Below are 13,706 nucleotides of genomic sequence, written 5' to 3' on the forward strand. Positions count from 1 at the left end.
ATAAACATTTTCTGGTATTTCCAGGTCCAGGTACTTCCAGACTTTTCTCAGGTTCTTACCCACCTTTGGATGTGAGCCCCTCAGCCCCATCTTTTCATAGAGTAATGCTTCCTCAGGATTTCGGAAGATTGTGCCCTCTCCTCTGTTGAGTGGCTGGTCCCAAACAGACTGCCTCTAAAGATGTCATTATGCCATCTGGTCTCCCCTTCTTGGCTTATGCTCAGAGCTAGCCTTTTTGACAATGGGTAATTTGAGGTCACAGGGCCACTCTGAACTGATGTATCACAACACTTGATGAGACAGCGGCGAGAGAGGACCTGCTTCTCAGATACATTCAGTCAAAGCACTGTGGGTCTCTCACAAGAGTCTGATTAATGGATAAAGTGCCTGTGGGCATAATAATGATGCAGGAACCCACGGAGCTCGGCACTAACACCTTTTGTCTATGTTTCCTTAGACAGAAGTGGAGGTTGTCCCTTCTGTGTTACCTCACTAGGGTATTCACGTATTAACAAATCATAGAATATTAAATCTTCACAGGAGCTACAAGATCACACAGTCTAACCCCCTCAATTTACAGAGACTCTGTAACTTATCCAAGATCACACAACAAATTAGTGGAAGAAAGAGAGGTGTTAGAAGCCACACATTTGTCTCCATAGTCATTTTCTCTCCCTATATTGCACATTCTCCTTCCAAAGTAAACACCCCTGCATTTGTGAAAATCACCACTGTGTATGCCCTGGAGCCCTATACACTTTCTCCATCCTTTTTGAATATTTATTTTCAAACAGGGTTTGTAAGTAATACTAGCATAAAAATAGATATACCTCATTTTATGTAGTCTCTTTTCCTAAAATTCAGGATCTGAATTTTTTCCACAAATACATAGTGTCAGATTATGGAAATAGATAGATGGCATAAGTATTAATCACTGCTTGTTAGTAGTATTATTCTTACAGGACAACTTGATAAGAAAGCAAAGTATTGACTCGTTAGTGGTATACATCAGTTTGAGGCCATTCAGATAAAAATGCTTGTGTTCTATACATGAAGAATTATATTATTTTACATATTATATTAACATTTAATGTACTAAATATCTCAGTATCAATGGCCCAAAATAATCTTTTACTCCCCTTTATGATTTATGTGGTATATCTTTTAGAACTATTACTTCTGTGTTAATATCCATAGGTCTTTGCCATACATAGTACAGATGAGAAGCTCAAGAAAACTTTGTTAAAATACACTGGGGAGGGAGCAGAGCAGTAGCTAGTCTTCTGTATGGCTGGATTAAAAAGAAAAAAATAGGAGAGAGGGACAGGAGAGAAAAGATAGAGGGTAGAGTGCTACTGTCCAGGAAGGGAGGAATAGGATTTTTCACCCTATTAGTATCCACTATCCCCTTCAGACCTTACCATACAGAATGTTCACAAAACCATAATGAATGATAGGTTGTTTTGAAAAAAAAATTACCTCTACTGTCAGTGGTATTTAAGTTATCTACACTCAGACACAATGGCAATCCTCATAATAATGTATATGTTTAATTCTAGCACATTTCAGTAACATTGTGTCCTACTTTATCTGCCTTATAGGATGGCATAGAAAATCTAATTTAACAGATGTCCCCCACAACAGTGTTAATTCACTTAATGATGTAGCACCTATGTTCTCATCAAAAGAGAGTACTGAGAAATAGGTGGCAATGAATTATTTTCAGGAGCAATTTAGGAGGAAGCAGGTGAAAAGGATTCTAATTCTTGAGGCTTTGAATAGCACGATAAGCACTGTTTTATTACGGGAACAAAAAAATTAGCATTCACTGAGCTGTTTATGCATTTAGACAATGAATAAAAATGTAATGTAATTCCAGGTAGATAATGTGAGGAGAGGAGAATGAGAAAGTCTTTCCTTCCATAGTTAGGAATGTTTTTAGAGAGTAGAAAACAAAGCTGGCGACTTAGCTATTCATGTTTATTGGGAATCATTTCTCATTTGGTCCTATCTTTATGAAAAACATGGTCTAAATAAATTTCAAAACTAGATCATTGTTCGTTTCATAATCACAACAGGAGGTTGCGTTGACGTTCGAGTAGGGGAGGGGACAGCACCGCCTACAGGAGCCAGGAGGATAATGGAAATAGGGCAAGTGTGTCTGAGGAAGATTCAGTGAAGATAGTGGAGTGGAGTGGTGAGAGCCACTCCACTCTGGAGAGCCCACACCCTGTTTAAAGGCATTTGGAGACAGTAGGGGAAAAAAAACAGCCATGGAAAACCTAACTGTGGGCCCGTTTCAGCTCAAAGCCGAACAGTTGGTCAGCTCTGGATTCAGTAAAATGCAAGACCCTGAGACCTCAGTGAACACCCACACAAGGTCCTTGGCACAGGGAATGAAAGCCCGGAACAAGAAACAACTGTTAGGAAGTCTTTGTCTTATATAAAGGTATAAAAATGGTTGTTTCATGTTTGTGGCCTAAAACAATGCTATTTACCATTTCTCATTGCTTATCATCCTATAAAAACTAAGGACCTGTGACTTATATTTTTAAAATACTATGCAAGAAGGGTCTTCTGCTTATAGCAAGAGTGTCTCAACCTGGCATCTATAAATCACATGATAATGATGCAAAATTGTGTGTATGTGTGCATTTCTATGGTACATTAGTGAGGAGAGATGGTTTGTAACTTACCCACTGTATCAAACCCCAGAAAGAGAAGAGAAACACTCAGGAAAAGGCAAGAAATCCTTTGAGAATCATTATCAGGCAGATCCAGCTGTAGGCAGGAATCTGGCTGCCAACATTTAACCATAGATAACGGTCTTTGATGACAGAATTATACCTATGAAAGAACGAGATGAATGAGCTATGTCTTCAGTCTCAGAAGGGCACTGGTGGGCATAGAACCGAACTCACTGAACCAAAACAGACAGATTTCTTCAAACTGGACAAGTCTAAATTTGAAGAACTGAGTCAGAGCTTGTCTACCAATGATTGATTTGTTGCCTGGCTCCTAAAAGCTCCTAAAGCTCTTGTGTGAGATCACCCTTGAGCCTGGCACTGTAGGGGGTAGGCTAGTGACTGCAGATTAGAAAACCAGGATGCTGGGGCGCCTGGGTGGCTCAGATGGTTAAGCCTCTGCCTTCGGCTCAGGTCATGATCTCCAGGTCCTGGGATCGAGTCCTGCATTGAGCTCCTTGTTCAGCATGGAGTCTGCTTCTCCCTCACCCTCTGCCTCTCCCCCTGCTCATGCTCTCTCTCTGTATCTCTCTGTATCAAATGAATAAATTAGAAAAAAAATCTTAAAAAAAAAAAAGAAAACTGGGATGCTGACATGGGCTGGAGTTGCCAAGCAGGTCCAAATGAGAGACATATTAACTGCATAAATTAAAGAGAAAAATAATATTTCCTGAGTGCCTACCCTATGTTGGCAGCTAAGAGGTGCTTCGTGGATACAATCTCATTGAATCCACTTAATAAATGTTATCTAGAAACCTATGAGAAGATTTCTTCTCTGTGACTACAGATGGATTCATTCCGTCATAGTCCTCCATCTTTCTTCAAAGAAGGACAAATATTATCCTCATATTTCAGAAAAGGATAAAACTTCACACAGTACCAAATTAAACTTCAATGAAGGAGAGAAGTACACATCCCTCTGAGAGGGGGCGGGGATGTGGTTTTAAAAAGGCTTGCACAATATAATATAGTTGTGCCCAATAATATTATGATTTGTTGATTTGGGATTACAAACTAGAAAGAGATGCTCAGAGATGGACTTACCTCTCAAGATCAGTAATTCTCAAGAGAAAGAAGAATAACCCCCCAGTGAGGGTTGTCTGTATAACTAGCATGTGGGAGAGTGATTTGCTCTGACTTCCCAGGACACCATACTGAATTAAGGCAGAAGACTTCAGAGTGCCAATTCCTCCGCCGTTGTTCCCCAAACCACACCACCACTGCTCCAAATAATCCCACTGACAGGAAATTTTCATGTAAAATGACCTTTCAGTAAACAAACTAATGCCTCTTTCATCTGACCTCAGCAAGTGTCCATATAATGAGTTTTCCAAATAACCAGTGGTTGCTCCTTAAGTGAGCAAAAAGGGGGAAAGGTCAATGTCCTGGTTTCATGCCTTTCTAATATGTATTTTCATACTGTTGCCTTCTTAAACTAAAAGTGATTAAGTTATTTTAACCCATTCTTATGACTCAGGATGATCCCTGTGACCATTAATTATTGGTCTGGGATGTGAAACAAGAGTGTGCTTATGCCCTCTTCTGTCTGTCATTTGGCCATCTGTTTACATGAACTCAGTACCACCTCAGATGGCCTATCTACTCCGTTTAATGGAAGCCAAGAAACTGTAGGCACATATTAAAACTCACTCAAGTTTATTATTTTATGATCATTAAACAAATCCCCTCATCTGAAATATAAGACTCAGAGTTAAGACTTGCCCAAAGTCACACAATGGATTGTAGAAGAGTTTCATCCCACTTAGGATTTGCAGTTCTTAAAGAAAAATATTTAGTTAAAATCATTAGAAATTTCTTAAATTAATCTTTAAGCATAGTATGTATGTTTTCTGTAGTGTAATTCTTATATTCCTTGAAGTTTGGGTACCACAGAGATAGATTAAGGAAAAAAGAAAAAGTCTGCAGCCAGATTGTTGCCTATTCAAACCATTCGCCTTTAAGATAACCATCAAATCCGATGAACGAGAAATGGAGAGAGATTTAAGTGTTCTTGTTTCTCAGTGGAAGTTTTCTGTTTGGTTTCAGTATTAAGCCTTTGTAACCTTACTATATTTCAATTGATTGTCTCCTGCACTGAAGATTAGAGGATCAGGTTTTATTACCTCAGATGTTAAATACAACTATAATGCAACTCTCCTCAGGGGGTAGAGGGTTTACAGGTATAATACAGGGTTCCTGGTTGTTTCTTCCGAACTTTCTCGGCTGTGACCCTTGTTTAGACAGCAAGCTCTGGATAGGACTTAAAAAACAGGAAAAAAGGGTTGCTAACAATCTTTTCAGTAGCCATCCAGATCCAGTTTGCTTACTTCCTGTTTCTCCTTTGTTCCCTAAGTGATTAAGCTCTCCCCATAAGGGAAGTACTGGGAAGTGAGAAGTCTTTAGAGTTGCATTCAGTCATTTTGATTAGCATCATTGGTAACTTTTTTTCCCCCTCATAAACATATGGTAAAACAACATGTAATGTTCCAATGATTGTGATTTCAAATCTAAAGTACTATTTGTTCATTCCTGAAACCTAAAACAAACATCTGGTGGTTAATGCTTTGAGAAAAAAGTAACTTAGTGCATTACCTCTGTCTATGATTCGAGATCATAGGCAAAAATAAGAAGCTGAGATTAAGCCACAAATGTATTTTGGTCCATTCAATTAAAAAAAAAAAAAGGAGAAGAACTAAGCTTCTGTGTTTCCTCTAAAATAGGAAAGGGAATAGAGACCATGTGGTAATCTTAAGGACCTCTTCCTTTCAGCCTTATCTTGCACTGAGAGATCAACTATATTCAGTCTATATCCATCCTCCCACTAGAAAAAAAGATTTGAAAGCTTCCTTATCTCCATCCCATATATGCTCAGAATTATTGAAGTCCATGCATACTGTCAGGTTCATGTTACCATGCATTTTTATTAGTTAGGATTATATCTCCTACCTTAAAACTTCTGTGACGATTTTTCATCTGTAAGATTTATTCTAGCTCACACTTCCCATTTCAAGATGGCACTTGGCATAGAGTTTGAAATAAAGATGTACTGTCCATTTTGCAATGTTGCTCATCCTAGGTAAAAAAAATTTGGTTTTTTCTAAGGGTGGCGTATTAGTCTGCTAGGGCTACTGTAACAAAATACCAGAGGCTGAGTGGCTCAAACAATAAAAATTTATTTTTCACAGTTCTGGAGACTGGACATCCAAAATCTAAATGTGGGCAGGTTTGGCTTCTCCTGAGGTTTCTCTCCTTGGCTTGCAGATGGCCATCTTCTTGCTGTGTCCTCACAGGGCCTTTTCCCTGTGCCTACACACCTCTGGTGTCTCTTCATCTTCTTAGAAGGACAGTAGCCATATTGGAGTAGGGCCCACCCTTATGACTTCATTTAACTTTGATTACCTCTTAAAAGGCCCTACCACCAAATACAGTCACACTGGGGCTTAGGGCTTCAAAATATGAATTTTGAGGAAACACAATTCAGTCCATAACAGATAGCAATGCTATTAATCAAATATTCTGTAATATCTTCTCCTCGAGGAAAAATAAAATCTTAGAAAGGAAAAGGGAAAAGTTATTATTTACATGTGATACCAACTTATATGACATATAAATTTATATGTGAATCATTTATATGAGATATCATTTATAAGTGAATGCACCTAAAATAACCCTTACATTTTTTAGCCTGTCCTAATAGAACTCACAAAGATTTAGCAAAGGAACAGTTTCAGCAGATTAGCAATTCACACTTCAACGCATTGTTTGCCTGAGAGACAAAGAAAGATCCAGAGTCAGAAATGTCAAATGAGATTGCTGCTCCTGCATCTGTTCTGAAGTCAACTCTACAAATTTGGTCTTTAGTCTCTGGAAGCGTGGCTTCCATATTGGAACAAACCTGATCCTGACTTAAGTGGCTTCAAAATGCAGAGCCAAAGGACCAAGGTGCTTTAGCCACAAATAGACCATAAAACAAAGGCTGCTATAGGACTGGGGCAAGTCAGAGTGTCCTTGTCCCCTCATGAAGTATAGACCACACTAGTTTGGTTTTTTTTTTTTAGAACACTAATGTTGTGTTGGATCATTTACAATATTTCCATTTCTGAATTATTTTTTTCATGTTCTATAATAGCGTTGCTTGGTTTAGTAAATAAAAATATAGCATGCCCAGTTAAATTTGAATTGCAGAGAAACAATGAATTTTTTTTTTAGTGTAAATGTCTCACGCAATATTTGGGACATACTTACACACAAAAATATATTCCTTTATGGGACATACTTAGACTAAAAAAAAAGTATTTGTTATTTACCTGAAATTCTAATCTAACTGTCGGTCCTGTATTTTATCTGGCAACTCTACTCTGGGTTTAGAAATGAATCCTTCTCTTGCAACTCCCTTCCCCCACCCATCACCCTCTTAAACTACTATCACCAACTTTGTAAATTTAATTTCCTGGCCTTAATTTTGTACTGCTACGAAGCGTGAACACCCCAGACTTCAGGCTTCTGGCTTCCTTCCATTATACTATGATGATAGATGATTATAAGATGCTCAGTGTTAAAACACTCGTTTGGCCCAGCTTCTTCCCCATGATGAAGTATTTACAACTTTATATCAATACCCCATAATACTACTATGATAACATTAGTAGACAATATGTATTTAATAATGTGGGGAGGAATCTCTAAACCCTAGATTCAGCCACTCACCTGTAAAATCAGGGGATTGAATTCAAGGTATTATCCCCAAGGTTCCTCGCTACAAGTCTTTAAAATGAGGATTCCATTAAAGCTCTCATTTGCCTGGTGAAACCCAATTATTCCCATTTCGGGTGAATCGCTTTTCTCTTCAAGTAAATGCTTAGAGATTACTCGATTCATGGCTTCACATTTTAAAGGTGTTAAACCTCACTTCCTCAAGGGCCAGAGAATGCACCCTCTATCGCCTCCCACCCCCGCTCACCGTCACACCGGACTTTGAGCGCCGTGGGCGATCGGATGATGTGATCATGGAAATACTGATACTGATGAAACAATTCCATCGCGGAGCGTTCGGACAGTTAAAAGATCTGTGTTGCCAGCAGAAGCCATCTCCGCGGTGCGGGAAACCGCGGTCCGGGCGCAGCTCGTTGTTCTCTTCCGCCCTCTAGTGGCGACAGGGGTGCTCTCCTCCGCTCGACTTTGCCGTTCAGAGCGGCAAAGATTTCAGACTGTAAATCAAATGGATGAATTGTTTTATTCTTGTCATTACAGTAAAAAGGGATTTATAGAGTGTTTCGAGAGAGAAAATGTAATAAATGTTGATAAAAATTAAGTATAACACAATAGCGGGCTTTAATACCTGAACAATATAGATTAAATTCATGCAATTTCATCTCTTTAATATGTTCAAATGTGAACTTGAACACTGAAGAACAAGAATATAAACTAGCCTAAAGTGTTCTAAAGAAGAATTATCCTTCTCAGGTGCTCTTGTATAATGTTAAAGGATTTTTTAATTTAAAATAAATGTAATTATAGATAAAAAGGAAAGAGGGAAAGTTCTGATAAACACTGAATTGCAGAGAACATCTCAGTTCTGTATTTAACCACCTATTTTCAATTAAGTTAGAACTTATTCTCATTATTATTTATACATGTAATACAATGTTTAATGAATGTTGAATGATATTTAGTTTTAATGTTCTATAATCCAGAACTTTCTTCAAATGGCATGATAGTGAGTTTAACTGTGTGAATCTAAAGTGAAAATAAATTTCTCCAGTGAATGAAATAAAGTATTTCTGAAGTGTGACTTATTTCCCATTAAAGTTGTTTGCACTGAATAATTATTATAGGAAAAAATATTTCTGACATTTAACATGATTCTGGTTCTCTTATTTTTATTTAAAATGCCAATGCTATCATGCAGTATTTAGATCTTTCTAACAAAAGTTAGTTAATTGGACTGCCACTTCATTTTTTAATACACTTGTGAGCCAGCTGAGAAATCTCCAATTTGTTTTCCAGGGTGGGAAAATTCCCATAAGGTGGACAGCCCCCGAAGCTATTGCCTACAGAAAATTCTCCTCAGCAAGTGATGCATGGAGCTATGGCATTGTCATGTGGGAGGTCATGTCCTATGGAGAGAGACCTTATTGGGAAATGTCTAACCAAGATGTAAGTGCCATCAATAGTTAAACTGCCATTTTGTGAGTATAAACACGTTAACACTGAGGAGTAAATATGTCTTTTGCCCTCATTCACATTAGCCCTTCTCTTCCTGAGAATTGTTCAGGGTCTGTGGCTGAGTTTGAGAAGCTAAGTAACCTTCCCCTCTGAGCTGTACTTGGTGTCATAGGGGTCAGTGGATGGGCTTTGTCATGTGAGTACCTGACCCGCATCGTACGGAGTCCGAGACTCCAACACACATTGTTCTGATGCGGCATCACTGCTAAAGCAACAGTCTTGACCTACAAGTAACAAAAGACAAAGAAGAATGTTTACCTTCCCCTTCTTCCCGAGGGCAGTGCAATGCGCCACTGCAAAGAGCAAATTAATTTAAACTAGATGTTACTTAGAAGAAAAAGAGCAAGTGCTTTCAGGCAATGTGTTATCAACATGACATTTGATACGGTTGGTTCTTTTGAGATATGTGACCCTTTATGCCATTTCTTTTGTTTCTGTTTTACCTATAAAAATTACCTTGGTGATCAATGATGTTATACAACAGGAAAGTTAACACACATTTGATCTCTACGACCTCCAAGGAGATAAAAACAGTAGTCAGGAAATGTAAGTACCCTGACAATGCAAATAAGTCTACTGTCAGAACTGAAAACATATTTTTAATTTCACACTTCCTCATCCCAGAATTTGGACTTTGTCCACTCACTTGCCTTGCTCAATGCTAATGGGAACTCACGTCTAATGTGCTTCTGGATGTTCACAGGTTTAAAAAAAAAAAAAAAGACAATTTAACTATAGAAAATCCCTATACACACTCAGAGTAAAACGATTTTCACATCTCTTTTTGTTGTTTGTTTTTTTTCCAGTCGTTTGCTTGGGCATCATCTCCATACCTCACACCTCATTCATTACTCCATCCCAACCTCAGGTTGTCCAAGTATCTAAAGGACTTACCAAGTAACAAACAAAGTTTTAACACCAGGAATAGAGAAGACTGGATTTGGGTTAGCTCACCACGGCTCTTGGTTCGCCCTGCCAGACAGTGTGACTTTTGAGGCTGAGTCCTGCTCAGTCCTGTGGGGGTCCGCTGACTCTGTGGAGAAGGCCAGGTCCAGACACGTACATGGCAGCAGGTTTGCGATCATACACACTGTTCAATCATTGCTCTCCAAAGCACATCCTCAAAACACAGAGCCCACGTGGCTAGGTCCTGCAGAGCATCTGCCCTTACGTATAGATTGTGCCCTAACCCACAACCTCTGCTCCACTCCCAAAACTTAGACTTTTGGATACAGGTCATTTGCCAAGAGTCTACTATTCCTCAGGGAATTCTATTTGAAGGACCTCATTGCTCTTTTCTGCCACAGGGCCTTGTTTGGGGCAACTTGTGACCGTCTCTCCAGCTCTTCTTAAAATTGAATCTCAGCAGCAGAAATTTGCCCTGTTAATCCCTAAAGGAGCTATTTTTTTTTAAACCTGTTATCCAAAATAATGGAAGCCTGCATTCAGTCACCACAGTTCCTGTTCTACTGTAAGCCCAGAATAATGCTTGCCTACTTATCCTACTTTCTCATGACTGAAATAGGCCACTCAGACAAATCTCCAGAATAAAAAATCCTTTTCCCAGAGAGTTACGGTCTCCACCGCACAGAAGAGCCCTCACTTCAAGTGCCCTTTTTCATTAGTACCCCATCTAGCCCTTAACCAGGTCCCCCAGCAGACTTCAAATAAAAAATGCCCAATTCATAGGCTCCAAACATTACAAATAATATACCCTTACCAAGAAAAAGTTGTTGAGCATTCACAGCTGACATACCTGTATTTGTTTGCATGTTATATACCAGTACTACCATACTAACAGATTCATTTAAAAATATTTATTGGGTGCCTTCTCTGTTCTAGGAGCTAGAAATAGAACAGAGAACAAATATTATACCTGGAAGGGACCAAAAGATTATCTAGTCCAGCCCAAGTCCAACTTGCTTATGAAACTGAGGCATACAAAAGCGACATGTTTTCCCTAGATCATATAGTAAGTAATTTGATGGTGATCTTAGAGGACATGCTAATAAACTTCTAGAACAAGACATGGGCAAGGAAAAGAGAAGAGGACATAACTGCTTCTCTCTTGGTGGTCTTATATACATCCATGTAGCTCCCCACGTAGCCAGTGATGTCTTGCCTTCATGGAGCTCACATTCCAGGAGAGGGGAGACAGACTGTAAACAAAGTAAATAAAAGAGATAGTATTGTAACATGATAATCACTGCTTTGGGGGAAAAGAACATAAAAAAGGGATAAAAAAAATGCTACGGGGTTGATTTTGAATACACCATATATATTGCCAAATACATTCATCAAAGTCATTTCTGTATGGTCATAAAAGTCATAATTAGTTATTCTTCTTAAACATTTAGAAATAATCTCTCTTAGGATGAGATAAATAAACATAAAGAGAAGTTCCGTTATTTTTCCTGCCCCCTGGGTTATCATCTTACCAGCTAGGGTACGCTATACCACCAATTTAGTAACCATGGCCATCATTATGTAGACTATAATTCAACCATGAAAGCCACTTAATTTTCAAAGTGCCTCAGCTTCATGACCAATAAATATAATAAAAGGACTGGGTTAGATGATTTTTAATATCTCTTTTAACAATAATAAGCTATGATTTTTATCATCTCTGGAGAAATTATCACACTGTGTTGGCAAAGGAATGATTCAGATGGTTCTTTTCTGAAGTTTAGGACATTCCTGAATCTCTGTGGAGGTGCCAAGAAGGAGATAGGACTTCCACAGAACACAGCAGGTACATGTTTAAGATTCCACAGCACAAGACAGATTTTTTAGGAGAGCAGCCTCTGAGGGGAAAATGTCCAAATGTGTAATTTCCAACATAGACTATCATGTAAATCATTCTTAATTGTTGCCTAGAGAGTTCCCAACTCTGTTGTCGACCCCTCCCTTCTCAGATCTTGCCCAACAGCTTACCCAGCCATTCCGGCCATGGATATTGATGATCGGTGGCCAGGATGACCATTTAGAGAATGATTCTGTCTATTAAACCTCATTTGGCCACAGAGACTATATCTGGAACCAGAAGAAGCTGCTGCAGCCAGTAATAGATTCCCAACATTAAGGCCATTCTTGTTTGTTCAGGATTGCCAATGCCCACAGTACAGGGTTGAACCTGAACGCTCCCTCCACCCAGAGTTTGATTGTTTTTTGAGGACCAGGTAGGAACTAAGCTGAAAATCATCATCTCTGAGTGGTTACCAAAGAGTATTCAAGCAAGAATCCAAAAATAGGAGAACAGAACTTTCCGGGTGAGGGAGGGATTCAAACTCTCGAGGTCCTCAGATCAACGCAAGACCAGAGGAAAGTGGTAAGAGCTAAAATCTTTTATGTATCTTGTGACTATTTTTTGCTGCTGATGTAAAGAGTTGAAATTCTGTTTAGTTTAACATATTGGAAGTCAGCATATCTGTGACAGATCTTGTAACCAGACTTTCTGTTTGGAAGCAGAAATAGCTTAATCAAAACTTTCCCAGCTGCTCCTCTCCAAATACTGGTTATTCCCTATTTGTTCCGCATTTCTCATTTGTTTGGTTAAAGTATAGTCTTTTGTTTGCCAAGGTGCATTTTAAATAAGGAAAGTACTATTTTGGACAATAAAAATCCAACTATGTTCTGTTTGAATATTTTATATTTTTACTACATTTTGGTGAGTTTAAACTAAGCTATGGGCTTAGTTAAATACAGAATGTTAACACGTTTTATGATTTTAAATGAGTTTAGGAAATTTCAGATCATTTTTATGAAATAGTTCCTCTATTCTGTAGACCATGGCATATTTTATTACAGTGAACATTTTTTGTAGAATCTGTTTTAGTGAATAATATAATGAGTTTCCCAAAGGTCAGCAGTATTGTACATTAGGGAAACGAAATGAGAAAAGAGTATATAAGATTAGTCCGTAAAAGCCCTAACAAACATAACAGCAGGTGCCATCTGCTTAGCTATTCAGCAGTTACTTATTAAACATGTGCCAGTCACGGGGCTGGGCGTGCCTGTGGGGCGGGGATGGAGAACTAGAAAACCCAGTCCCTGCTCTCAAGGAGGCCACTATGTAGATGAAAAGGTGAAGTTCTGATATTCCTAAATCCTAGCCTTGCCTCTCAAGGAGAATGTGCATTCCTCAAGGATAGTCCTCATGCCTTCCTCTTTTTCTTTTTAATAGAAACAACACTGTGAATGGAACATAGTTTTTGTTTTTTTTTAAATATATGTCAGAAAAAGCATGCATACTCTATTATTCAGCATTCTTTTGATTATAAATGACAAAAACTCAACCCAAACTAACTTGAATAAATTTTTTTAAAAAATTTCATTCATGAGACTAAGCAGGTTAGTGGTGCTGAATGCCGGGGATCATGCAGGGTTTTTAGTGCTTCCCTAGGTCCGTTGACCTCATTTTCTCCTACTGCAAAAGTCCTCTTTGTTTTATTCTTTACAGTCCAGGGCTCTGCATTCCAGCTTAGCAACCTCAGCAGAATAAAACCTCTTCCCTCTGTGAAAATTCACAGACAAATCCCAGAGAAGACTCTAGCTGGCTCTGTCAGGGTCCTGCCCAACCCTGAACCAAAACCAGGCCAGGGAAATAGACACTGTGGTTGGACCAGCTAGCTTAATGTATCAGCCCGTGCCTTCAGAGGCAGGTGGAGCACTGTGATTGGCAGTTTCCCATAACCACATGCAGTGGGGGGGGGGGGGGGGGGGGGGGGGGGGGGGGGG

The 13,706-nt window shown here is 39.0% G+C and overlaps 1 protein-coding gene across 13 annotated transcripts in view; it reads left to right on the top strand.

The window, feature by feature from the left end:
• The window catches only part of EPHA6 (EPH receptor A6), an 811,402-nt gene that overhangs the window by 768,409 nt on the left and 29,287 nt on the right, over positions 1–13,706 (top strand). For all 13 annotated transcript variants that reach the window (XR_004299778.1, XM_032406359.1, XM_032406357.1 and 10 more), the window contains one exon: positions 8,751–8,900. Coding sequence is in view for 12 of the 13 variants with exons in the window: in XM_032406359.1 (XP_032262250.1) it covers positions 8,751–8,900 (150 nt within the window). In the remaining variant the exon portion in view is untranslated. The remainder of the gene's footprint in view (positions 1–8,750; positions 8,901–13,706) is intronic.

Source organism: Phoca vitulina, unplaced genomic scaffold, assembly GCF_004348235.1.
Source record: "Phoca vitulina isolate PV1807 unplaced genomic scaffold, GSC_HSeal_1.0 scaffold8, whole genome shotgun sequence".
NCBI lineage: Eukaryota > Metazoa > Chordata > Mammalia > Carnivora > Phocidae > Phoca > Phoca vitulina.